Source organism: Pecten maximus, chromosome 1 (assembly GCF_902652985.1).
Source record: "Pecten maximus chromosome 1, xPecMax1.1, whole genome shotgun sequence".
Classification (NCBI taxonomy): Eukaryota; Metazoa; Mollusca; class Bivalvia; order Pectinida; family Pectinidae; genus Pecten; species Pecten maximus.
In genome coordinates this window covers 328,694-353,415 of record NC_047015.1, presented here as the reverse complement: position 1 = coordinate 353,415, position 24,722 = coordinate 328,694, and the positions used below count along the sequence as shown (strand labels likewise).

General features: G+C 36.5%; 1 protein-coding gene across 2 annotated transcripts in view; it reads left to right on the top strand.

Annotated features, from left to right (window-relative positions):
* Positions 1–1,082: 1,082 nt before the first annotated feature.
* The window catches only part of LOC117321758 (zinc finger protein 511-like), a 47,749-nt gene continuing 24,109 nt past the window's right edge, over positions 1,083–24,722 (top strand). For both annotated transcript variants that reach the window (XM_033876286.1, XM_033876278.1), the window contains exons 1-5: positions 1,083–1,392; positions 10,114–10,566; positions 10,835–10,900; positions 13,553–13,694; positions 16,236–16,366. In XM_033876286.1, coding sequence (XP_033732177.1) covers positions 10,439–10,566; positions 10,835–10,900; positions 13,553–13,694; positions 16,236–16,366 — 467 coding nt within the window. In that variant the 5' untranslated portion in view covers positions 1,083–1,392; positions 10,114–10,438. The remainder of the gene's footprint in view (positions 1,393–10,113; positions 10,567–10,834; positions 10,901–13,552; positions 13,695–16,235; positions 16,367–24,722) is intronic.

Genomic DNA, 24,722 nt, shown 5'->3' with positions numbered 1-24,722 from the left:
GGCGGTCGTATAATTGCAAATAACAACATTACGGCTCATCCCGAGCGCTAGGTTGCGAGATCGCTAATTTCACATAGCTATAACTCGGTGAAATATTGATATTTTTTCACAATTTTTTACCATATTATTGATAAAGCTATTATCTATCCATATATTATAGTTTTAATAGTGTCTGGATATAAATAAAAGCCCGGGCGGTCGTATAAATGCAAATAACAAGATTATGACTCATCCCGAGCGCTACGTTGCGAGATCGTAGCTATAACTCTGTGGAATATTGATATTTTTTCACAATTTTTTACCATATTATTGATAAAGCTATTATCTATTCATATATTAAGTTTTAATTGTGTCTGGATATAAATAAAAGCCCGGGCGGGCGTATAAATGCAAATAACAAGATTATGGTTCATCCCGAGCGCTAGGTTACGAGATCGCTAATTTCACATAAGTATAACTCTGTCAAATATTGATATATTTTCACAATTTTTTACCATATTATTGATTAAGCTACCATCTATCCATATATCATAGTTTTGATAGTGTCTTGATATAAATAAAAGCCCGGGCGGTCGTATAATTGCAAATAACAAGATTATGGCCTATCCCGGGCGCTAGGTTGCGAGATCGTAGCTATAACTCTGTGAAATATTGATATTTTTTTCACAATTTTTTACCATATTATTGATAAAGCTATTATCTATCCATATATTATAGTTTTAATTGTGTCTGGATAAAAATAAAAGCCCGGGCGGTCGTATAAATGCAAATAACAAGATTATGGCTCATCCCGAGCGCTAGGTTGCGAGATCGCTAATTTCACATAGCTATAACTCTGTCAAATATTAATATATTTTCACCATTTTTTGCCATATTATTGATTAAGCTACCATCTATCCATATAGAATAGGTTAAATAGTGTTTGGATATAAATAAAAGCCCGGGCGGTCAATATATATTCCCCGGGCAGTACCGGGCAGCACCGGGCAGTACCGGGCGGTGCCGGGCAGTACCGGGCAGTGCCGGGCAGCACCGGGCTGTAATTAGTAGGACCGTTACAGTATATGTTGTATCGAATGCACCCCGGTACAGCTGCGTTCTTCCGGTATAGACAGATAGACAGAGACCCTAATTCGTGTATATTAAATGTAGTAGGCCTATTTCAAACAAATGTCTTGACGGACCTGCAGATGTCAATTACAGGCCTTGGAAGTCTTTGTCAGGCTCGTCTGAAAACATTATAAAATCACCAGGTCTGCCTTTATTTCATAAAGGAGCAACAACGGTCCAACCGTGTACAGCCGAAGACGCTCGCTGACAGACCCTATTCGAGAAAAGAGCCTGGTTGACTGGGATAATCTGTTGGGAGTACAGTAGGCAGTCTATGTTTTGGTAAGGAGAAATCAACCGACTTGAACGTATTATAATTTTTACATCTAGATTGATCTATGATCATAAACACACCCTCTGAATGTAGAAATACGGTAATTAACGTTAGTCGTTACCGTCTTTTTCAGAGAGTGGTACTGTACTGTACTGTACCAGATGATTTGAAATTGACAAAATTCCCCTGTTTATAAGTAAGAAAAAATAAGCAAGTCGATTCACCCCATACTACCCAATACTACCACATACTACATGCTTACCCCTTACTCCTACTACCACATACTAACGGTTAACCCATACTATATACCACATAGTGACATACTACGTCAAGCATCAGTATGTGCTATTATGGGGTGGTATGGCCATGGGTTGTATGTGGTAATATGGGGTGGTATGGCCATGGGTTGTATGTGGTAATATGGGGTGGTATGGCCATGGGTTGTATGTGGTAATATGGGGTGGTATGGCCATGGGTTGTATGTGGTAATATGGGGTGGTATGGCCATGGGTTGTATGTGGTAATATGGGGTGGTATGGCCATGGGTTGTATGTGGTAATATGGGGTGGTATGGCCATGGGTTGTATGTGGTAATATGAGGTGGTATGGCCATGGGTTGTATGTGGTAATATGGGGTGGTATGGCCATGGGTTGTATGTGGTAATATGGGGTGGTATGGGTTGTATATAGAGAATACATGGCCAGTGTCTTAAAATATAAGCTTTATTTTGGCGAGGGTAAAGAAAGACAAAAGTGGCGAGCCTTGTCTTTCTGTTCCGAGCCAAAAATACAACTTATATTTTAAGACACTGACCATGTATTCTATTTATCCTGCAACAATAAAAAAAAACTATCAAAAATAATCATTTTGAAGTGAAACAGTGTCAAAAATGACAGAAATATGTTCGCCTTTTAAACGTTGTTTCACTTTGAAATAGCTAGGTCAGTCAAATGGATGCATGTCCTAAAATTCCAAAATTCATCTGTTTTCCGTCACTGCTATATACAGCAAAAATATATACGGTGGGTGTATTCCGACAATGCGGTGGCAGTTGCAGGATAAATGGTAGTATGGGGTGGTATGGGTTGTATATGGTAGTATGGGGTGGTATGGGTTGTATATGGTAGTATGGGTTTTATAAGAGAGTATATGGTAGTATGTGGTAGTATGTGTTGTATATGGTAGTATGTGGTAGTATGTGGTAGTATGGGGTAGTATGGGTTGTATATGGTAGTATGTGGTAGTATGGGTTGTATATGGTAGTATGAGGTAGTATGGGTTGTATATGGTAGTATGTGGTAGTATGGGTTGTATATGGTAGTATGTGGTAGCAGGGCATCCAGTAGACCCTTGAGAGTATATTTTTGACTCCCCAAAATGAGATCTGACTCTTGGGTTTGAAGGGACATGTCTATTTGACATATGTTTTGACCCTTTAGATTTCTCAGAAATAGTGATTTGACTTCTGAAATTGCTAAAAGTCAAGGGTCAACTGGATGCCCTGTGGTAGTATGAGGTAGTATGGGTTGTGTGTGGTAGTATGGGTTGTATGTGGTAGTATGGGTTGTATATGGTAGTATGTGGTAGTATGGGTTGTATATGGTAGTATGTGGTAGTATGGGTTGTATATGGTAGTATATGGTAGTATGAGGTAGTATGGGTTGTGTATGGTAGTATGTGGTAGTATGGGTTGTATATGGTAGTATGTGGTAGTATGGGTTGTATATGGTAGTATATGGTAGTATGGGGTAGTATGGGGTTTGGTTATGGGTAGCTGGGTATGTGGTTGTATTTGCGTATTGTGGTAGTTATGGGTTGTTATGTGTCATTGGTAGTCTGGATAGTATGGGTTTGTTGGTTGGTATGTGGTAGTTGGTTGTATATGGTAGTATGAGGTAGTATGGGTTGTATATGGTAGTATGGGTTGTATATGGTAGTATGTGGTAGTATGAGGTAGTATGGGTTGTATATGGTAGTATATGGTAGTATGGGTTGTATATGGTAGTATGAGGTAGTATGGGTTGTATATGGTAGTATATGGTAGTATGGGTAGTATGGGGTAGTATGGGGTTGTAAATGGTTGTATTTAAGCATTGAACTGTTACCAAATGGTAGTATACAGTCGATATGAATACAATTTGGGTGACAGATAAATATTTCATGTCGCCCTAACAGGTTTTTTTTTATTAACTGTTGATTATGACGCGTTTAAATTTGCCGCTTACCCTATCACTGACGTCATCTAGTTCAAATACCGGAACAGCCGACATTTCCAGAAGGAATAATATAGTCCCTCGTGTCGTTATTAATAGCAAACACATACAATGGTTTTGCACAGATATGACTTTATTTTCTATTTCATATACATTTGTAGATATCGTCAAATTATTCACAACTGTATAATTTCTGATTGTTTAAAATCCAAGCCGTTTTTCGTCGCAATGCTATACGGTTAGCATTTAGAAGTGATGCGGCTTTGAACGGCTATTGCACAGGATAGACTCGATTCCTCGGAAACATCTACGTTTCAATCGACTGCATTTACGTTATTTTCAGAAGAATATCAGTTCTTAAATTCTAAATGAAAGTCGTCTTGACAGTAGGTGAGAACGATTCCAAGGATACATTTGTATTTCGTTCGAAACAGATTCGACAAGTCTAACCAGTCATATCTTAGCAGACGATTTTCAACTTCACAGGGGCTCGATCTTGTAAGGTAGGCCTTTGACATCAGTGAATAACCACAAAACTAAAATCCAATATACATACACAACCGGAAACCATGTCGATACTCCCGATTTTTCACGAGATTGTCTTTATATAAATACTGGACTTTTAATGTAAATGTTTAATGTTGTGTCTTGCATTTCATTCGGAAACGAGCCCCTGTGAGTGTGACGACATTGACTTTGACAATTTGATAATTCCTAGATCAAGAACGACGCTTATAGTTATTTTGTGATGACTACATTTTGTTTTCATTATAAAATATTACTTTCATAACTTGTGAAGTTGCTTTATTTTTTTGTTGTGGATTATAAATGCTAGCATTCGAAAGCTCTCCAGGCTGAAAGTAACTGGCAGCCATTGTTTCGAATCACATTTTTAAATTGTATATGTCTATGAAAAAAAAAACCAAAAAAAAAAAACTGTTACCCTAATTTCTGTTTTGGGGGGGGGGGGGGGGGGGGTTTAAAAAAATTTCCCCCAAAGCCGTTTTTTTCGTCCCGGGCCCAATGCCTATTAGGGGGGGTTGGGGGGATTTAGAAGTAATGACGGGGGTTTTATTGAAAACGCGATTTTTAAAAGGTTTTAGGGGTTTGGAACATTTATTATTGGCATTACATTTTAGAAGGTTTTACATTTGTAATTTTTAATTGTGTTATGAGTTTTGGAACGAACTTGTTTCGTTGGAGATTGGTTAAATTTTATCAGAGAGATATTAATGTGCGTAGTAGGTTTGCATTAATAAAACCAATAATCAATTTTTTGCATAAAAAAAAAAAATGTTTTATGTTTTTGTAGTTGTTTTAGTAAATCTGGGTTTTAAATTTAACCTGTTTTGGTTTGGGCATTTCTATAACGTACCCTGTGAGTGTATACGTCTGCTTTGAAAATTTGGTTTATCAGAGACTATAGTTTAGTTGTGAATTATTATTTATTATTTAAAAATATAGTTTAATGGAGTTTTGGTAGTAGGGGTTTGTAAAAATGGTAGTTTTGGAAAGTTAAAGGGAAGTATAGTTGGGTTGTAATAAGGGTGTATCTTATTGTTGAATATGTGTATGGTAAAAGGGTTTAATGTAATTGGTATAAGGTTGAATGTTTAAGGATGTATATATAAAAATTTTGGGTTAAATGGTAGTATGTGTTAGTTGGTGTAGTGTTATGGTTATAGGGTAGTGGGAATAGGGGTTGTATATGGGTAGTATAGGTAGTGGTTATTTAAAGTTGGGTTGTAAGGGTTTGTATGGTTTTTTATTGTGGTTTGTTATGGTATATATGGTGTATGGGTTGATATTAAATGTAGAGGGTGTATGGGTGTATATGGTAGATGTTTGGTAGTATGGGTGTATGGGTAGTTGGGGTATGGTAGAATGGTTGTATGTGGTAGTATGGGTTGTATATGGTAGTATATGGTAGTATGAGGGTAGTATGGGTTGTATATAGGTGGAATTTTTGGTAGTATGAGGTTAGTAGGGTTTGATGTGGGTTTTTATTTGGGTTGTATGGTAGTAGGGGTTGTATATGTGTGTTATGGTAGTATGTGTAGGTAGTATGGTGGTATGAGGTAGTAGGGTGTTGATTGGTATTTATGTGGTTTAGTATGGGTAGTATTGGGTTGTATTGGTAGTTTGTGGTAGATGGTGTTGTATAGGTGTTGAGGTAGTTTTGGGTGTATTATGGTAGTGGTTTTTGGTAGTATGTGGTAGTTGGGTTTGGGTATTGGTGTATGAGGTAGTATGGGGTTGTAATGGTAGTATGGTGTTTGGTTTGTAGTGGGTTTTTGGTAGGGTAGTTGGGTGTTTGGGGAGTATGGGGTTTTGTTTTGTATGGGTGTAGGGTTGTATATGGTAGTTTTGGGTAGTATGGGTTGTATTGGTAGTAGGGGTGTGATGGGTTGTTATGGGTGTGTGGTTGGGTTTGTATTGGGGTTTGTTTTGGGTTTTAGTATGAGGGGTTGTTTTGGTGTCTTGGTAGTATGGTAGTATGGGTTGTATGTGGTAGTATGGGGTAGTATGTGGTAGTATGGGTTGTAGTTTATGGTAGTATGGGTTGTATATGGTAGTATATGGTAGTATGTGGTAGTATGGGTAGTATGGGTTGTATGAGGTAGTATGGGTTGTATATGGTAGGGGTGTTGGAGTGTGTATGTGGTAGTATGGGGTGTATGGTTGTATATGGTTGTTATGTGGTTGTTGGGTTGGTATGGTAGTTTAGTTGGGTTTGTATATGGAGTATAGGGTTGTATGAGGTTTATGGATTGGGTTTTATGGTGTTGGGTAGTTGGGTTTAATGTTGTATGAGGTAGTAGGGGTAGGGTTGTACGTATTGGTTGTATATGGTAGTATGGTGTAATGGGTGTTGTGGTAGTTTTGGGTTGTATATGGTAGTTATGGGTTTTTTGGGTTGGTTTTGGGTTGTTTGGGTGGAGTGGGGGTATATGGGTTGATGGGTTTAGTAGGGGTTTTGGGTATGTGATGAGGTATGTATGGGTGTGTAGGGTGAGGGTTGTTGTGTTTTTGGTTTAGTAAGGTTTGGTTGTTTGTTGGTAGTATGGGTTGTTATGGTTAGTGGTAGTTTTGGGTTAGTATGGGTTGTATATGGGTGTTGTGGGTAGTATGGGTTTGTATGGGTTTTGGGTATATGATAGTTGGGGTAGTAGGGTTTGTGGTTTGGTTATGAGGGTTGTTTGGTAGTTATGGTAGTTTTTGGGGGTGTATGGGTTGTTTTGGTGTTGGGTTGTGGTAGTATGGGTGTTGATTGGGTTTGGGGATATGGTAGTTGGGTAGTATGGTGGGTTTGGGTGGGTTGTATGGGTTTGGGTTTTATGGTAGTTAGTAGTGTAGGTGGGTGGGGTGATATGGTAGTTGTGGTTGGGTTAGTGGTGTATGGGGTATTAGTATGGGGTGTATGGGTTGTTTGGTAGTTTGTATGTTTGGTAGTATGGGTTTTATTGGGTGTTGGGTGGTTTGGTTAGTTGTTGTATGTGGTAGTATGGGTTGTTATGATGTGGGGGTAGTATTTTGGTATATGGGTAGTTTTTGGTTTTGGGTGATATTGTGGTAGTTGGGGTTCGTTGGTGGTAGTTGTGGTAGTTGGGGTAGTATGGGGTGTTGTTTGTGTTGTGGTTTTGGGGTAGTATGGGTAGTATGGGGGTTTTGTGGTAGTATGGGGTATGTGGGGTAGTATGTGGGTAGTATTGGTAGTTGGTAGTAGGTATGTGGTATGTGGTGTAGGGGGAGGGGTGGGGTTTTGGTATTTGGGGGGTATGGGATTGGAGTATTGGGGTTGGAAGTGTGGGGGGATGGGAGTTGTTTGGTAGTATGTGGTGATGGGGTGGGTAGGATGGGGTTGGTTGTAGGGCTAGGTGGGTCTTGGGGGAGTAGGTGGTGGGAGTGTGTTTGGGGTAGTATGTGGTAGGGGTAGATGGGGTCAGTTGGTAGTATGGGGATAGGGGTGGGGTAGTTTTGGTGGGTGTATGTGTAGTATGTGGGTAGTATGTGGTATATGTAGTATGTGTGGTGTATAGGGGGTAGTATGTGTGGGTAGTATGGTTGTAGTAGTGATAGTATGTGTAGTATGGGGTGTTATGTGGTAGTATGGGGTAGTATGTGGGGTATGTAGTGTGGTAGTAGGGGTGATAATGGTAGGTGGTAGTAGATGGGGAGTATGGGGGGGGTAGTTGGGTAGTATGTGGTAGTATGGGTAGTATGTGAGTTGGTAGTATGGGTTGTATATTGGTATGTGGTAGTATGTGGTAGTTGGGGTTGTATTGGTGTAGTATGGTGGTGTATGAGGTTATGAGGTGGTAGTATGGGGTAGTACAATGTATATGGTAGTATGGTAGTATGGGGTAGTATGTGGTAGTATGTGGTAGTATGGGTAGTTGGGTTTGTTAGTAGTGGTAGTAGGGGTAGTATGGGGTAGTAGTAGGGTAGTATGGGGTAGTATGTGGTAGTGTGGGGTAGTATGTTGTAGTATGTGGTAGTGTGGGGTAGTATGGGGTAGTATGTGGTAGTTTGGGGTAGTATGTGGTAGTGTGGGATAGTATGTGGTAGTATTGGGTAGTATGTGGTAGTATGGGGTAGTATGAGGTAGTATGGGGTAGTATGTGGTAGTATGGGGTAGTATGTGGTAGTGTGGGGTAGTATGTGGTAGTATTGGGTAGTATGTGGTAGTATGGGGTGGTATGTGGTAGTTTGGGGTAGTATGTGGTAGTGTGGGGTAGTATGTTGTAGTATGGGGTAGTATGTGGTAGTATGTGGTAGTGTGGGGTAGTATGAGGTATGTTGTAGTATGGGGTGGTATGTGGTAGTATGAGGTATGTTGTAGTATGGGGTAGTATGGGTTGTATATGATAGTATGTGGTAGTATTGGGTAGTATGTGGTAGTATGTGGTAGTATGGGGTAGTATGTGGTAGTATGAGGTATGTTGTAGGATGGGGTATATAATGTTTAATAGTTGTAGGTACTTTCTTCCATGCTGATGTTGTTGATTATGATAAAGTCATAACTGTAGACTCATTGGATGGCCAACGTTTTATTATAGTTTACGTTTAGTAAACATACAAACATAGTTCATACAGTAGTGTAATATAGGGTGGTATTGAAATCGGTTAAACAAATTGGTATGGGTTGTATGTGGTGGTTAGGGGTAGTATGGGGAAAATAGACATGTCGTCTACAGGCATGTCAGCACTTAAGTATAGTTTCAAAAATATTAGAAAAGGCTGTTTATGAAACAATAAGTCCTATTTAACAAATAGAAAACAGATTGTTTCAATGGTGCTTATTCTGAAACTTGTAATGTAAGCTGTGAAGTAGGCCTACCTCAATGTAGTTTACTCTGACCCTTATTATTTTTTCTGTCATCTGACCAGAAGGATCAGGATGACCTACAGTCATCATGCTCGTCCGTCGTCGTGCACCGTCCGCCGTGCATAAGCTTTTCACATTTCAAACTTCTTCTCAAATTCCAATAGTGGGATTGAACTGAAACTTACCTGAAATGATCCTGAGATGGTCCTGACCAAGTGTTGTTATTTTTTGGGTCAGTCCGAAATCCAAGATGGCCACCATCGCATGCGGCCATCTTGAAAAACACATTTAAAACTTCTCCAGTTTCATTGGTGTCATTGAGCTGGAAATTGGTGAGGATGTTAAGGAAGCAGAGCCAACAAAGTGTTGTTATTTTTCGGCCTCGTAAAAACTTTTGACTTTGCAGCCACAGTGGCCATTTTATAACATGATTGTGCAATCATGTTTTTCCTGAACAGCACCTATTTCAAATTTCTTCTCAAGTTCCACCACTGGGATTCAGCACTAACTTACCAGAAATGATTCCTGAGATGGTCCTGACCAAGTGTTGTTTATTTTCTGGTCAGTCCAAAATCCACAATGGCCGCCATGGCCAACAGTGCCACTATACTTGCTGCTGAGTATGTATACTACAATAGTACAAGGGTTTTTAGAGTCAGATGACCGTTAAGGCCCTTGGGCCTCTTGTTAGAGTCAGCTTACCGTTAAGGCCCATGTTTAAAAGAACTTTATATAGGTATACATTTGTATATCAAGGTTCAAATTTGTTAGAATTATATGTAGTACAATACGTTGATTGATATATTTTTGTAAACTGCATTGCTGTGATTCAATATTGTAGCAGTGATATGTTTTATTAATATGCCTTTTACCTCCTTTCAAGGTCATGGGTCAAATATGTTAAGATATTTAACCAACTTCTTCTCATTAGCAATGTGGCCCAGAGTGAGGATATTGGACCAGTAGCATGCTGGGATAATGGGCTACCAAAGGTGTTCAATTGAGTGACCTTGGCCTTACCTTTAAGGTCACTATGGTCAAATGTATTAAAATTGTATTTTAAAAACAAAAACATCAGCTATTAGTATGCATTTCAGATTTCAGGTGACAGTTAAGGCCCATGGGCCCCTTGTTAATACAACAAAAGAATATATATATGCCATGTCTGTTTTGTGTATTGTGATAGGAAGGCTTAGAAGATGGTCAATGTCACCAAGGGGATCCTGGTAGAATGTGATCCAGCCATGAAGCAATTCCTTCTCCATTTGGATGAAACTGATGCATTTAGGACCAAGTTTGTTCTGCAAGACCTGGATGAGACACACCTCTTCATATCTGCTGACATCCTTGATACACTTCAAAACAGAATTGATGACATTATGGACAGACTATCATTTCCTCTTGTAGAAAAATAAACTTCAACAGAAGCATATTTCCAATAATTCTGTATTTGATATGCTTGGTTTATGTTAATAATTGATGATAATTCATGAGATTTGACAAATAAAATCATGGGTATGCCCTGGCAGTGGAAAGTTTGTAAGAGGAGACTTGTGATGGATTGTGCTTTATTTGAGGACGGAAACCAGATGTGTTACTATCCATCCAAACATGTCAACCTAGTGAAGGAGGAGGCAAGGTAACAAAACACGGTCCTATATCTGTGATGTAACAAAACACAGTCCTATATCTGTGATGTAACAAAACACAGTCCTATATCTGAGATGTAACAAAACACAGTCCTATATCTGTGATGTAACAAAACAAAGTCCTATATCTGTGATGTAACAAAACACAGTCCTATATCTGTGATGTAACAAAACACAGTCCTATATCTGTGATGTAACAAAACAGTCCTATATCTGTGATGTAACAAATCATTGTAAACTAATCTATTATATTTTCAGAAATGGAAATCCGGAGTTTTTGTGTCAGTTGGCCAATTGTGGGAGGACATTTAGTTCCCATGCAAGGTATGGGTAGTTAATGATATGAATGGTGTAATCTCAACAAGGTATTTAAATTTTGATGTGTGTACTGCACTAACATACACTCCATTATCAAACAACACTATGTTTCAGTTCATGTTAGAATGACCTTTGTTTTAAAAGTAAGTTACTAAAATTGAACAATGATGTCATAGTTGAACATATGAACAATGAAGTCATAGTTGAACATATGAACAATGATGTCATAGTTGAACATATGAACAATGATGTCATGGTTTAACATATGAACAATGATGTCATGGTTGAACATATGAACAATGATGTCATAGTTGAACATATGAACAATGATGTCATAGTTGAACATATGAACAATGATGTCATGGTTGAACATATGAACAATGATGTCATAGTTGAACATATGAACAATGATGTCATAGTTGAACATATGAACAATGATGTCATAGTTAAACATATGAACAATGATGTCATAGTTGAACATATGAACAATGATGTCATAGTTGAACATATGAACAATGATGTCATAGTTGAACATATGAACAATGATGTCAAAGTTGAACATATGAACAATGATGTCATAGTTAAACATATGAACAATGATGCCATAGTTAAACATATGAACAATGATGTCATAGTTGAACATATGAACAATGATGTCATAGTTGAACATATGAACAATGATGTCATAGTTGAACATGAACAATGATGTCATAGTTGAACATATGAACAATGATGTCATGGTTGAACATATGAACAATGATGTCATAGTTGAACATATGAACAATGATGTCATAGTTGAACATATGAACAATGATGTCATAGTTAAACATATGAACAATGATGTCATAGTTGAACATATGAAATGAGCCTTCTACAATCTTCTGGTTAGCTCACCTGGACTGAAGGTCCGATGAGCTTATATAATGCCATGGTGCGGCGTCTGTTGTCCTTTCATCCATCGTCCGTCCATCGTTTGTCTATCAACATTTGCTTTAAGTCACTACCAGTCATAAAATACTGAATGGATTTAAACCAAATTTGGACAGAAACAACTTCCTTGGGAAAAGTGGAACAGATTTTGCATTAATGACAATTCTGACCCCCAAGAGGCCAGAGGGGGCGGGCCCAATAGGAAAAATAGAGGTAATTTTTTTTGAACTCACTACTAGTCATAAAGTTTTTGATGGATTTGAACTCAATTTGGTTAGAAACATCATTGGGGTATGCATAAAGGATGACTCTGACCCCTGGGGCCAGAAGGATGGGGCCCAATCGGGGAAATTAAGGTAAATCTTTTCAATTCCTACTAGTCTTAAATGACGTAATGGATTTTGATGAAATTTAGTCTGATGCATTATTGGAAGAAAAGGGGAAAAAAAACCCAACTTTAAACCCTAGTTGGCAGATGCAGCAAAAAAGGTAGAAAAAATAATTGTTATGTAACTATTTTTGCCATCATTACTGAAATATCCAGGTGAGCGATGCAGGCCCCCTGGACCTCTTGTTTTCATTACTTTGAAACATATACACTTGACAATTAGCACATCTACAGCATGGGTTGCTGGCTGCAATAGTTATGCAAGTAGTTGACCTTGACCAACAAAGTTCAAGGTCACAGTAATCAAATGACCGGTTAAAGGACGGAAGTGAAAAGAAAATGTAGATGTAGCATATGAATATGACCGTCAGACCGATAACATATCTTAGATCATTTTCTTGGTGTAAATGTCATGTTTTGGGTTAAATACTCTCCATGGATGGAACTATCTTCGGTAAGTTGTAAATTTCATGGTCCATAGAACTTTAGTAGAGTTTAAGCAGGGAAATCACATTTTGATGGATATGATTCAAAATTATTAGAATTATGAGGGCGAAAACTACACTACTACATGTATTTATTTATGAGCTGTTTAGAAATACATTATAAATACATTATAAATACATAGAAGATAGTTATTAGCTCACCTGCCCGAAGAACAAGTGAGCTTATGCCGTGGTGTGGTGTCCGGCATCTGTCCGGCGTCAACTATTTCCTTTCAACAACTTCTCAATAACCAAGAGTCCAAGGGACTTGATATTGGGTCTTAAGCATGCTGGGGTGAAGGGCAACCAAAATTGTTCAAATGAATGACCTTGACTTACATTCAAGGTCACGTGGGTCAAATAGGCTAAAATCTTCAAACAACTTCTTCTCAATAACCAAGAGGCCCAGGGACTTGATATTGGGCCTGTACCATGCTTGGGTGAAGAGCTACCAAGTTTGTTCAAGTGAATGACCTTGACCTTCATAAAATTGCATAGACAAATCAAGAAAATTAGCATGGAAAGCCATAGTTATTTTTTGCAACAAAGTGTTGCAAAGTTCAGTCATGTCACTTTCCATGACATTCCATTCATTATATCCAGACTATAGTGTAGCCCCTTAAGGAAGGAGTTTATGATTCAGTCTTTTGTAACAGAGTTATGTCCCTTGACATATAAAATTTCAGTTTATGGCCTGTGGTCATAGGAAGGTGTGTGTTGATACATAAAATAATCGTAAATATTTATGCTTAACAATACATTGGCCAAACTTTCTTTGCACTTTGCACAAGGAGTATATTATTTTACCTGTGCTGATGGGATAATTTAGTTTATTCCTTGAAATTTATTTTGCAGCTATGAAAGCCACTATGGCTTGGTACACAGCCGTGTTTGCGAGACATGCAGAAAAAATTTCCCCACCAATCATCTGCTTGACCTACATATCCTGGAGTGGCATGATTCAATGTTTGCACTGCTGTCCAAGAAGCAACCAATGGTAGTACTGACATCTCGCAAAAATCTTATAAGGAGGGAGAGGAAGGATCTAATTAGTATCGTAAATCTGATAAGGAGGGAGAGGAAGGATCTAATTAGTATCATAAATCTGATAAGGTGGGAGAGGAAGGATCTAATTAGTATCATAAATATTATAAGGAGGGAGAGGAAGGATATAATTAGTATCATAAATATTATAAGGAGGAAGAGGAAGGATCTAATTAGTATCATAAATATTATAAGGAGGAAGAGGAAGGATCTAATTAGTATCATAAATATTATAAGGAGGAAGAGGAAGGATCTAATTAGTATCATAAATATTATAAGGAGGGAGAGAAAGGATCTAATTAGTATCATAAATATTATAAGGAGGAAGAGGAAGGATCTAATTAGTATCATAAATATTATAAGGAGGGAGAGAAAGGATCTAATTAGTATCATAAATATCATAAGGAGGGAGAGGAAGGATCTAATTAGTATCATAAATCTTATAAGGAGGGAGAGGAAGGATATAATTAGTATCATAAATATTATAAGGAGGGAGAGGAAGGATCTAATTAGTATCATAAATATTATAAGGAGGAAGAGGAAGGATCTAATTAGTGTCATAAATATTATAAGGAGGAAGAGAAAGGATCTAATTAGTATCATAAATATCATAAGGAGTGAGAGGAAGGATCTAATAAGTATCATAAATATTATAAGGAGGAAGAGGAAGGATCTAATTAGTATCATAAATATTATAAGGAGGGAGAGGAAGGATATAATTAGTATCATAAATATTATAAGGAGGAAGAGGAAGGATCTAATTAGTATCATAAATATTATAAGGAGGAAGAGAAAGGATCTAATTAGTATCATAAATATCATAAGGAGTGAGAGGAAGGATCTAATAAGTATCATAAATCTGATAAGGAGGGAGAGGAAGGATCTAATTAGTATCATAAATATTATAAGGAGGAAGAGGAAGGATCTAATTAGTATCATAAATCTGATAAGGAGTGAGAGGAAGGATCTAATTAGTATCATAAATATTATAAGGAGGGAGAGGAAGGATCTAATTAGTATCATAAATATTATAAGGAGGAAGAGAAAGGATCTAATTAGTATCATAAATATTATAAGGAGTGAGAGGAAGGATCTAATTAGTATCATAAATATTATAAGGAGTGAGAGGAAGGATCTAATTAGTATCATAAATATTATAAGGAGTGAGAGGAAGGATCTTATTAGTATCATAAATATTATAAGGAGGAAGAGGAAGGATCTAATTAGTATCATAAATATTATAAGGAGGAAGAGGAAGGATCTAATTAGTATCATAAATCTGATAAGGAGTGAGAGGAAGGATCTAATTAGTATCATAAATATTATAAGGAGGAAGAGGAAGGATCTAATTAGTATCATAAATATTATAAGGAGGGAGAGGAAGGATCTAATTAGTATCATAAATCTGATAAGGAGGGAGAGGAAGGATCTAATTAGTATCATAAATCGTATAAGGAGGGAGAGGAAGGATTTAATTAGTATCATAAATATTATAAGGAGGAAGAGGAAGGATATAATTAGTATCATAAATCTGATAAGGAGTGAGAGGAAGGATCTAATTAGTATCATAAATCTGATAAGGAGGAAGAGGAAGGATCTAATTAGTATCATAAATATTATAAGGAGGGAGAGGAAGGATATAATTAGTATCATAAATATTATAAGGAGGGAGAGGAAGGATCTAATTAGTATCATAAATATTATAAGGAGTGAGAGGAAGGATCTTATTAGTATCATAAATCTGATAAGGAGGGAGAGGAAGGATCTAATTAGTATCATAAATATTATAAGGAGGAAGAGGAAGGATCTAATTAGTATCATAAATATTATAAGGAGTGAGAGGAAGGATCTTATTAGTATCATAAATCTGATAAGGAGGGAGAGGAAGGATCTAATTAGTATCATAAATCTTATAAGGAGGGAGAGGAAGGATCTAATTAGTATCATAAATCTTATAAGGAGGAAGAGGAAGGATCTAATTAGTATCATCAATATTATAAGGAGGAAGAGGAAGGATCTAATTAGTATCATAAATATTATAAGGAGGGAGAGGAAGGATCTAATTAGTATCGTTAATCTTATAAGGAGGAAGAGGAAGGATCTAATTAGTATCATAAATATTATAAGGAGTGAGAGGAAGGATCTATTTAGTATCATAAATTTCAAGGCCATGGCAGCTATCTTGAAAAACACATTTTAAATTTGTTTTGTAATACCACTGGTGCCATTGAGCCTCTCTGACACAGCAGCCATGGTGTCCATTATGTAGCATGTCTGCGCAATTTTGAAATTATTCTCAAGTTCCACCGGTGGAATTCAGGTCAATCTTAACAGAAATGATCCTGAGATGGTCCTGACCAAATATTGTTATTTTAGGGTGGGTCGACGTGGCCAACGGTACCTCTATACTTGCTACTGAGAATGTATAGGACAGTCTTTTAAGTCAGGTGACAGATAGGTCTCTTGTTTTATATAGCTGTTTCATCTTTTTCAGTTTCAATGTTTGGTGGAGTCGTGTAATTACAAATTTTCTACAAGAAAAGAAAGAAAAAATCATGTCATCAAGAGTCACAAATACCCAAGTAACTACAGATTTGATCAAGACCAGAGGAAACATACTGTTTGGTACGTACATTTCTTGGTATTTTTTCATGCCAATGCCAGTTTTTTAGCTCACCTGACCGAAGGGCAAGTGAGCATATGCTGTGGCGCGGCGTCCATTGTCTGTCTGTTGTACATCTGTCGTCCGGCCCTCCCTCCGACCGTCCGATCGGGCTTCAACTTATCCATTTAAACAGCTTCTTCTCAATAACAAAGAGGCCCAGAGACCTAATATTAGGCCTGTAGCATGTTGGGTGAAGGGCTACCAAGTTTGTTTAAATGAAGAACCTTGACCTTCATTCAAGGTCATAGGGGTCAAATAGGCTAAAATATTTAAACAACTTCTTCTCAATAACCAGGAGTCCCAGAGAGTTGATGTTGGGTCTGTAGCATGCTGGGGTGAAGGGCTACCAAGTTTGTTCAAATGAAGAACCTTGACCTTCATTCAAGGTCATAGGGGTCAAATAGGCTTAAATATTTAAACAACTTCTTCTCAATAACCAGGAGTCCCAGAGAGTTGATTTTGGGTCTGTAGCATGCTGGGGTGAAGGGCTACCAAGTTTGTTCAAATGAAAGACCTTGACATACATTCAAGGTCACAACAGTCAATTAGGCTGAAATTAAAAAAAAAAACTTCTTCTCAATAACCAAGAGGCCCAGAGGCCCAGTGATCTGATATTAGGCCTGTAGCATGCTAGGTTGAAGGGCTATTGAGTTAGTTAAAATGAATGACCTTGACGTTCATTTAAGGTCACAGGGGCCAAATAGGCTAAAATCTGTAAACAACTTCATCTTAATAACTAAGTGACCCAGGGAGTTGATATTGGGTCTGTAGCATGCTGGGTTGAAGGGCTACCATTTTGTTCAAATTAATGACCTTGACCTACATTTAAAGTCACAGAGGCCAAATTGGATAAAATGTTTGAAGGACTTCTTCTCAATAATCAAGAGGCCCAGAGACATAATATTGGGCTTGTAGCATGCTGGGGTGAAGGGCTACCAAGTTTGTTCAAATGAATGACCTTGACCTTCTTTCAAGGTAACATGGATGGAATAGGCTAAAATCTTAAAATGACTTCTTCTCAATTACCAAGAGGCATAGGGACTTGAAATTCAACCTGTTCAACCTGTTTATGTATGAAAAGGATCACTGGATAGCAGGTGAGTGATTCGGGCCCATTGGGCCCTTATTTAGGTCATCTAGTCATCCTGCTTTTTGCGACGTCATGTGCCGTTCACTGTGCGTAAACTTTTCACAATTTGATTGCCTGGAAAGGGAGTTGTCAGAGCTGTCAAGTATAAGACCAGTGTCATCTGCATATTGTATATTAAGAATAGATATATTTTCAATTTGTATACCTTGTATATTTTCATTAGTCTTGATACTTGCTGCTAAAATTTCAACACACAAGATAAAAAGATATGGGGTGATAGGGTCACCTTGACGACAATCGTGACGTATGTCAATAGACGCAGAAATATTATCTCCTGGATTAATTGAGGAGTAAACATTAGTATGCAAAATTGAAACAACAAAGTACTTTCTGTATAAATTTCCATGATACTGAATCAAATGCTTTTTCAAAATCTACTATAAGGAGTTTTCCTGGAATATCTAAATCTTCTGCATAAGCCATTACATCATAAAGAGTAGGAATATTTTCTCCAATATAGCACCTAGGTAAGAAACTTGTCTGATCTTCATTGATAAGCTTTCTGATGAGAAATTACTCCAGAAGCAGACTTCTTTTCTCAAGTTCAACCAGTTGATTCAGCTCTGACTAATTACTTGAAAGGATCCCGAGATGGTCTTGAAAAAGTGTTGTTATTTTCCAGTCGGATTTTCCAATAGGAAATCAATAAGTGAAATCTTCGATTGTTTTTACATTCAATACTTAAAATGAAAGTAGAATACTTCCAATTGGTTTGTCTTTTCCAAGAAATAGGCCACACAAAAATGGCTGTGCTGGTTGAGTTGGTTGAAGTGATTATGAGGTGAAACCTAACGTTAGCTTGTTTCCGCAATAGAGATTCTGATAGCACAACAGAGATTCCGATAGCACAACAGAGATTCTGATAGCAATAAAGAGGTTGCATGCTTTAAATCAATTGATAGTGAAATGCTTGCACAAAGTATATAACATGAACGCGCGATTCAACAAGTCACAGGCCAATTTATCGGTAGTATATTAAATAATATTAACCATATTCTAGATGTAACATAGTACCTAATACCTCAAAATAATATAATGTTGATGGTTCCCTATGAGAATGATTATAATTCACCATACTCTACTGCAATGACTGTAAACATAATATCATAAAAATGTGTTTTCCTATTTGTAAATGCATAATATCTTAACTGCAATTAGTATTTTTTCAATCATCATTTCAAGTTTGAACATTGCTTATATCATCTGAGATAAATAATCATTTCAGATTGTATACAGGAGTCCTGAATCATACTTTTTTGGATGTTACTTCCTCACTACCAATATTTTGTTATCTGATCTTCACATTTTAAATGAAAAAAAATGTTTTCAAGAAAATACAATATTGCTGTTTTGGACGGCATGGCGATCTGTTTTCCTATTTCACTGAAAATAGACTTTGCATTCAAATACCAAAAGTAAACCTCTAACATGTTGGGTAAATAAAGAATGAAGTGTAGTGAGGGGTGATAACAGGATTACCTCAGGGATCTATTCTTGGTCCACTAATGTTTATTATTTATATCAATGACCTACCACTGTATGTACAAAAATGTAATGTAGACATGTATGCTGATGACACTACCATACATATAAAAGGAAAAACAATATCTAGTATTGAACACTATCTACAAGAAGATCTAGGAAACATTTTAAAATGGTGTGAATGCAATAATATGAACATTAATATGCAAAAAACAAACAGTATGCTTATTGGGAGTAAAAGAAAATTAGCAGGAAAAGACATGCAAATAGAAATAAACAATACAGCTATTACTCCTTCAAACTGTCAAAACGTTCTGGGTATTTATATAGATAAAACATTAAGTTGGACAGAGCAAGTAAAAAAAGTATTATCTAAATTATCAATATCAATTGCTTTACTCCGAAAAATGAAAAGATATTTACCTAAAGATGCCAGAAAAATATACTATAATTCATACATATTACCAATTTTAGATTATGCACCCATAGTATGGGGAAACGGTCTTACAAAACAACAAATTCATCAAATAACAAAACTGCAAAAGAAAGCTCTTAAAATAATGCTAGATAAACCCATTTTAACTGAAAGTCTATCCCTTTTTAAAGAAGCCAAAGTCCTACCATTTGAACAAAGAATAAAATATCATTCAACTATATTAGTCTATAAAGCCTTGCATAACATGACGCCTGATTATATACGCTCATTAATTGAAACTTGTCAAAATTCGTACTTTTATAACTTGAGGTCAACTACAGATAACAAACTTATTTTGCCCAAATTGCAATCAGAAACAATGCGAAAATCATTTAGCTACTCTGGAGTATTGTCATGGAATAACCTACCACTACATCTTAAATATATAACATCTCTTACAACTTTCAAACAAAAAATACGCAATCATTTTCTCTCAAGCTTAAAATCATAAATTCAGTCCTTCCAATTCAAGCGAAACTACATTATTAAGAAAGCATGTGTATTATGATCTATTGATTTTAAATAATTCCCTATCAATGTATATATAAAGAAATTCTTGTTCTACCGAATGATACATGTAACTGTATTATGATTATTCTATCATGAGTACCTGCATGTTCATATATATATACTATAACTTTTTCCAACCATATTGTATATATTTCAAGATATCTTGTTATGTGTTGATTAATGTATATTATGTTTTGTATCTTGTTATAGAGGGCCATATGGAAGATTAGCACATGCTAAATATGTCACCCTCAGAAAATAAAGTATTATTATTATTATTATTATAACTCGTTAGAGTTATCGTTCCTTATGGAATGTAATGATAGTACGAGTTAATTCGCCTATTTTGCTGGATAAAATAGCGATTTGAGGACAGAAAAATTGGCACATATAATTCGGCTGATACTTTGAGCCATTGTAAAACTCGGTTCGATTTAGGTCTGGGTGTATCTGGTATCCCTGTGAAAATTCGTTTTGAGATATTTTGGGTCAAACATGCCAAAATCGTCATTTTGACTGAGAGGTTCTGTTTAGATCGCCTTCAAAATTCAGAAAAAAGTCCGGTCTGTTTAGTTTTTTGCTATCTTTAACAGAACGGTCACAAGATTGTTTTGAAAATGGCCTATTTTTTCGACCTTCTCAGTATTTTTCCACTCGACTGGGGTATTTTCCTAAAAATAGACGATCGACGTAAGACTGGATGTTTCCTTCCGTTTAGCATGGATGCACAGTTGGACTGGATCGAAATACAAAATTGTTAGCAATAAAATCATTATGGATCAAGTGGTTTTATATTGGTTTTGGGCTAGTCATCCTGGTGATGTCTTTCAAAGCCTGCATTTACATCAAGAGGTCCATTAAGATTGATATGTGGAATTTATATGTAATAAAAACTATTCATACAACTGGCTTGTCCGGCTTGTCCGCATATATAAAGGAAAAACGGAAGGATAAAGCCCATCCTGAACTCATCGGTTTTGTCTCTGAAATGATTCCCCCGAAGAGTTCCGGATGGAATAATGCGGGACTTCACGCCGCTTACTTGTTCAATTCAAAGGCTTTAGCTGCAGTCTAGGTGAGATTTATTGCATTTTTCCGTCAGGAACAAGAATTTTTTTATATTATATCATATTAAGGGTGATATTGGAAATTATAGCTGTTCTACTATGAGCAGTTTTGTTGCTTGACAGGATCAGTATTCATCGTCATTCCAGACCAGCTTTCATTTTTTCTGATAACAAATCTAAACCTGTGAGTATGCGTTCAGTTTTAGTCTTTTAGAGACAAACAACATTTAAATATGTAATAGGTCTGTTTTACTATATATACTGTTTGTTTGTTTAATGAAATTACTGTTTCGTTAGGTGTTTTTATATTTTGATCAGATGATAATTGTTTATGTCAAGCTGTAGAAACTTAACTCATTTGAAAATAGTCTGGACAAATGAAATAAGAAGACAAAAGCACAAAATACATCCAAGGCTACTGAGATTCAACTTTGCAACTATTGTTGTATATATGCATTGCCTAATGAAAAGAGAAATTTTTGAAATTAATTTGAATTTATAGCGATCACATAGACTTACTAGTGTCCCCAGGGAGAAGTGAAGACTCTGGTACAACTGTCTCGGGCTAGGGCACGAGAAAGACAAACATTATCGGTGAACATTACTCTGGTACAACTGTATCGGGCTAGGGCACGAGAAAGACTAACATTATCGGTGAACATTACTCTGGTACAACTGTCTCGGGCTAGGGCACGAGAAAGACTAACATTATCGGTGAACATTACTCTGGTACAACTGTCTCGGGCTAGGGCACGAGAAAGACAAACATTATCGGTGAACATTACTCTGGTACAACTGTATCGGGCTAGGGCACGAGAAAGACTAACATTATCGGTGAACATTACTGCGGTTATATAGAATCATTACAAGCATAATTATGTAGAGCAGGCGACTTATATATGACTTTGACTAATTTTGTAGAACTATTCTAATTGAACCTACTGTAGCGGATGTAATGTCAGACAAAAGACAACGCCGCAGGGGTCGTTGTTGAATTCTCACATTTATTGAAGTTAATTTCAATAGATAAATAAAACATTCTGAAACATACAAAGATAAAAAAATATATAATCTCTACTCTCACATCACATGCACGAAACTCTCATTAGACAAAGTACATTCAATACAAGTGAAATGATATAATTTCCAGTTTACTTTATATTTATATGAATTTATATTAAATCAGAACATCAAAGATATACCTATATCATATGTTCAGTAAAAATAACAACACACTTACAACACGTATGTGTATCAATGCTGATTTGCGCAAAGGCACACACACTTTGTACGTCACAGATCTAGACATCGCCTTTTATATAAACTACAATAAAAGACCATACAGAATGTCATACATGATAACTCAGATATATAAAAATATATTTCATCAAGTACGTGATGATTATAAAAATATATTTCATCAAGTACGTGATGATTACTTTACTGATAAGAATATTATTTGGTTCAGTTGCAATTGTGAGATAGTTTAATGATATATTTACAAGAAGTATTAAAAAATTTGCTGGTAGCTGAGAAACAGGCCAGTCTGTCTTGACGTTGTGTCTTGATAAAGACGCTTTACTCTCATTGCTCTGGATGGCATGCGACGTTTCTCCCACATGTTGTTCGGTTAGGTAGTCACCAACTACTACAACAGGATTCTGCCTCAAAATGACCATCGCTCACAGGGTGACTGATCAACATGATTGTTTGTGATTGATCATAGTTAAACTATAACATGGAAATTTTCAAGATTTACAGCTGTCTTCATGATTAATAAATGGTCAATGTCAATGGCAAATTGTAATAAAAATGTATTGAAACAACATTTTAAAACATAGCTAGATGCCTTAAAAATATCAACATTTCCCCCTATTTTGGTTAGTGTTTTTGCAAATATTTCCCTTTCTGTTCATGATCGATCAATAATCTATCATAGCTCATTTAAGAAATGGTGATGATCGATCATGAATTTTATAGTGATTCCCAACACTTATTATAAGACGTTGCCAAATTTTCAAATGAAAAAAATGTAATAGAAACTTCCTAATTTGCTCTACATGGACCACTTACACGGACACTGATACTGACTTTGAACTACCAGGAATTTAAGTCTTGAAATATCATTTTATTAGAATAGCTAAAAGCAAAAAAAACAAACAATTTTCCTTCGCTCATTTGTGTTATTGTTCAACTGCTGAATACAAAAAACGTGAATTTCCTCACACAAGTGTGAATGTATGTACATTTCCTCCAGGATTAATATTGGGGCGAGCCATTTCCCATCAAATCATGGAGATTCATATCTGAATTAGTTAATCCCTATTTTTTGAGGAAATTGGTCCAAATTTAGATATTGTCCGATTGCAATGAAATTTGGTATGTAGGTACATCATGGGACACCGGTTACTCCCGTTACCTCACTTTTACATTTTTTAAAAAACAAAAAGGCCGCCATTTCCTGGCCTCGGATTGGTCCAAATTAAGATATTGTTTGATTTTAGTGAAATGATATGCATACCTGTCAAGTTTCCTGCATTGGACGGGAGACTCCCGAATATTCAATACAAAAATAAAATTCTCCAGTTTGAAATTAATGACCCGCGCGGGTCCTGAATTTGATTAAATTCTCCAGTTTTCTCTCGCCCTCGGACATAGCGTGCGTCAATTTGATGCTTCAAATTCTGGCTAAAACTTGTGTGTATATAAGTCTTAAAACGTTGTCCAATATACAGACTCAACAAAGGGCATATTAGCTATGGTCAGTGACACTAATTGACCCCTAGGGGTTAATTAAAAGAGTCGGTCAACTGTGACAAACCCCGACTGTCTCAGGTGAAGTTTCCAATAATCAACATACCTGTAGTAAAATAAGCTATTTGCAACATAGATTTTTCCAAAGAAGTTATATGTAACCCTGGTAAATACTAGCCGCAATACACCGCTCGGCTAGAGAGATCTTCTCTTTAGCTCGATCGGTTGAGCGTAAGACTAGTAAGCCAGAGGTCCCGGGTTCGATCCCTAGCGGAGGCAGTGATTTAAATTTAATTTATCATGTGCTCTGTTACATATACAAACCCTAAACTAGCCATATTTGCCAACAAATCAGTATATTTTTTATTGATTTAAGAATGTTGGCAAAGAACTGCAGTCACACTTTCAAAAAAATTGGCACCATGCTGTTGACGGCGGCCATGTTTGTTGTGATGTATATTCTAAAAATAGACCGGAATCCGGAAATGGACAATTGTTTCAGGATATTTTTTTTTCTCTCTCCTGATTTTAGACAATTGTTTTCTGGGAAATAACATAACTAAAAAAAGAAAGATACTTAATTTTCTTTTTTTCCAATGAAACTTATACATGGATTTGATTTAAAAAGAAGAGCCTTCAATTTCTATATTTAGATTATTAAAAAAAAAAAATTATTGATTCAATATATGGAATAATTTGAAGGTAAATTCAATTAAACTAATGTTTTTGAATATGCTACATTTTTAGCTCACCTGGACCGAAGGTCCGGTGAGCTTATGCCATGGTGCGGCGTCCGTCGTCCATCGTCCGTCCGTCAACATTTGCTTCAAATCGCTACTAGTCAAAAAGTTCTTATTGGATTTTGACCAAATTTGGTC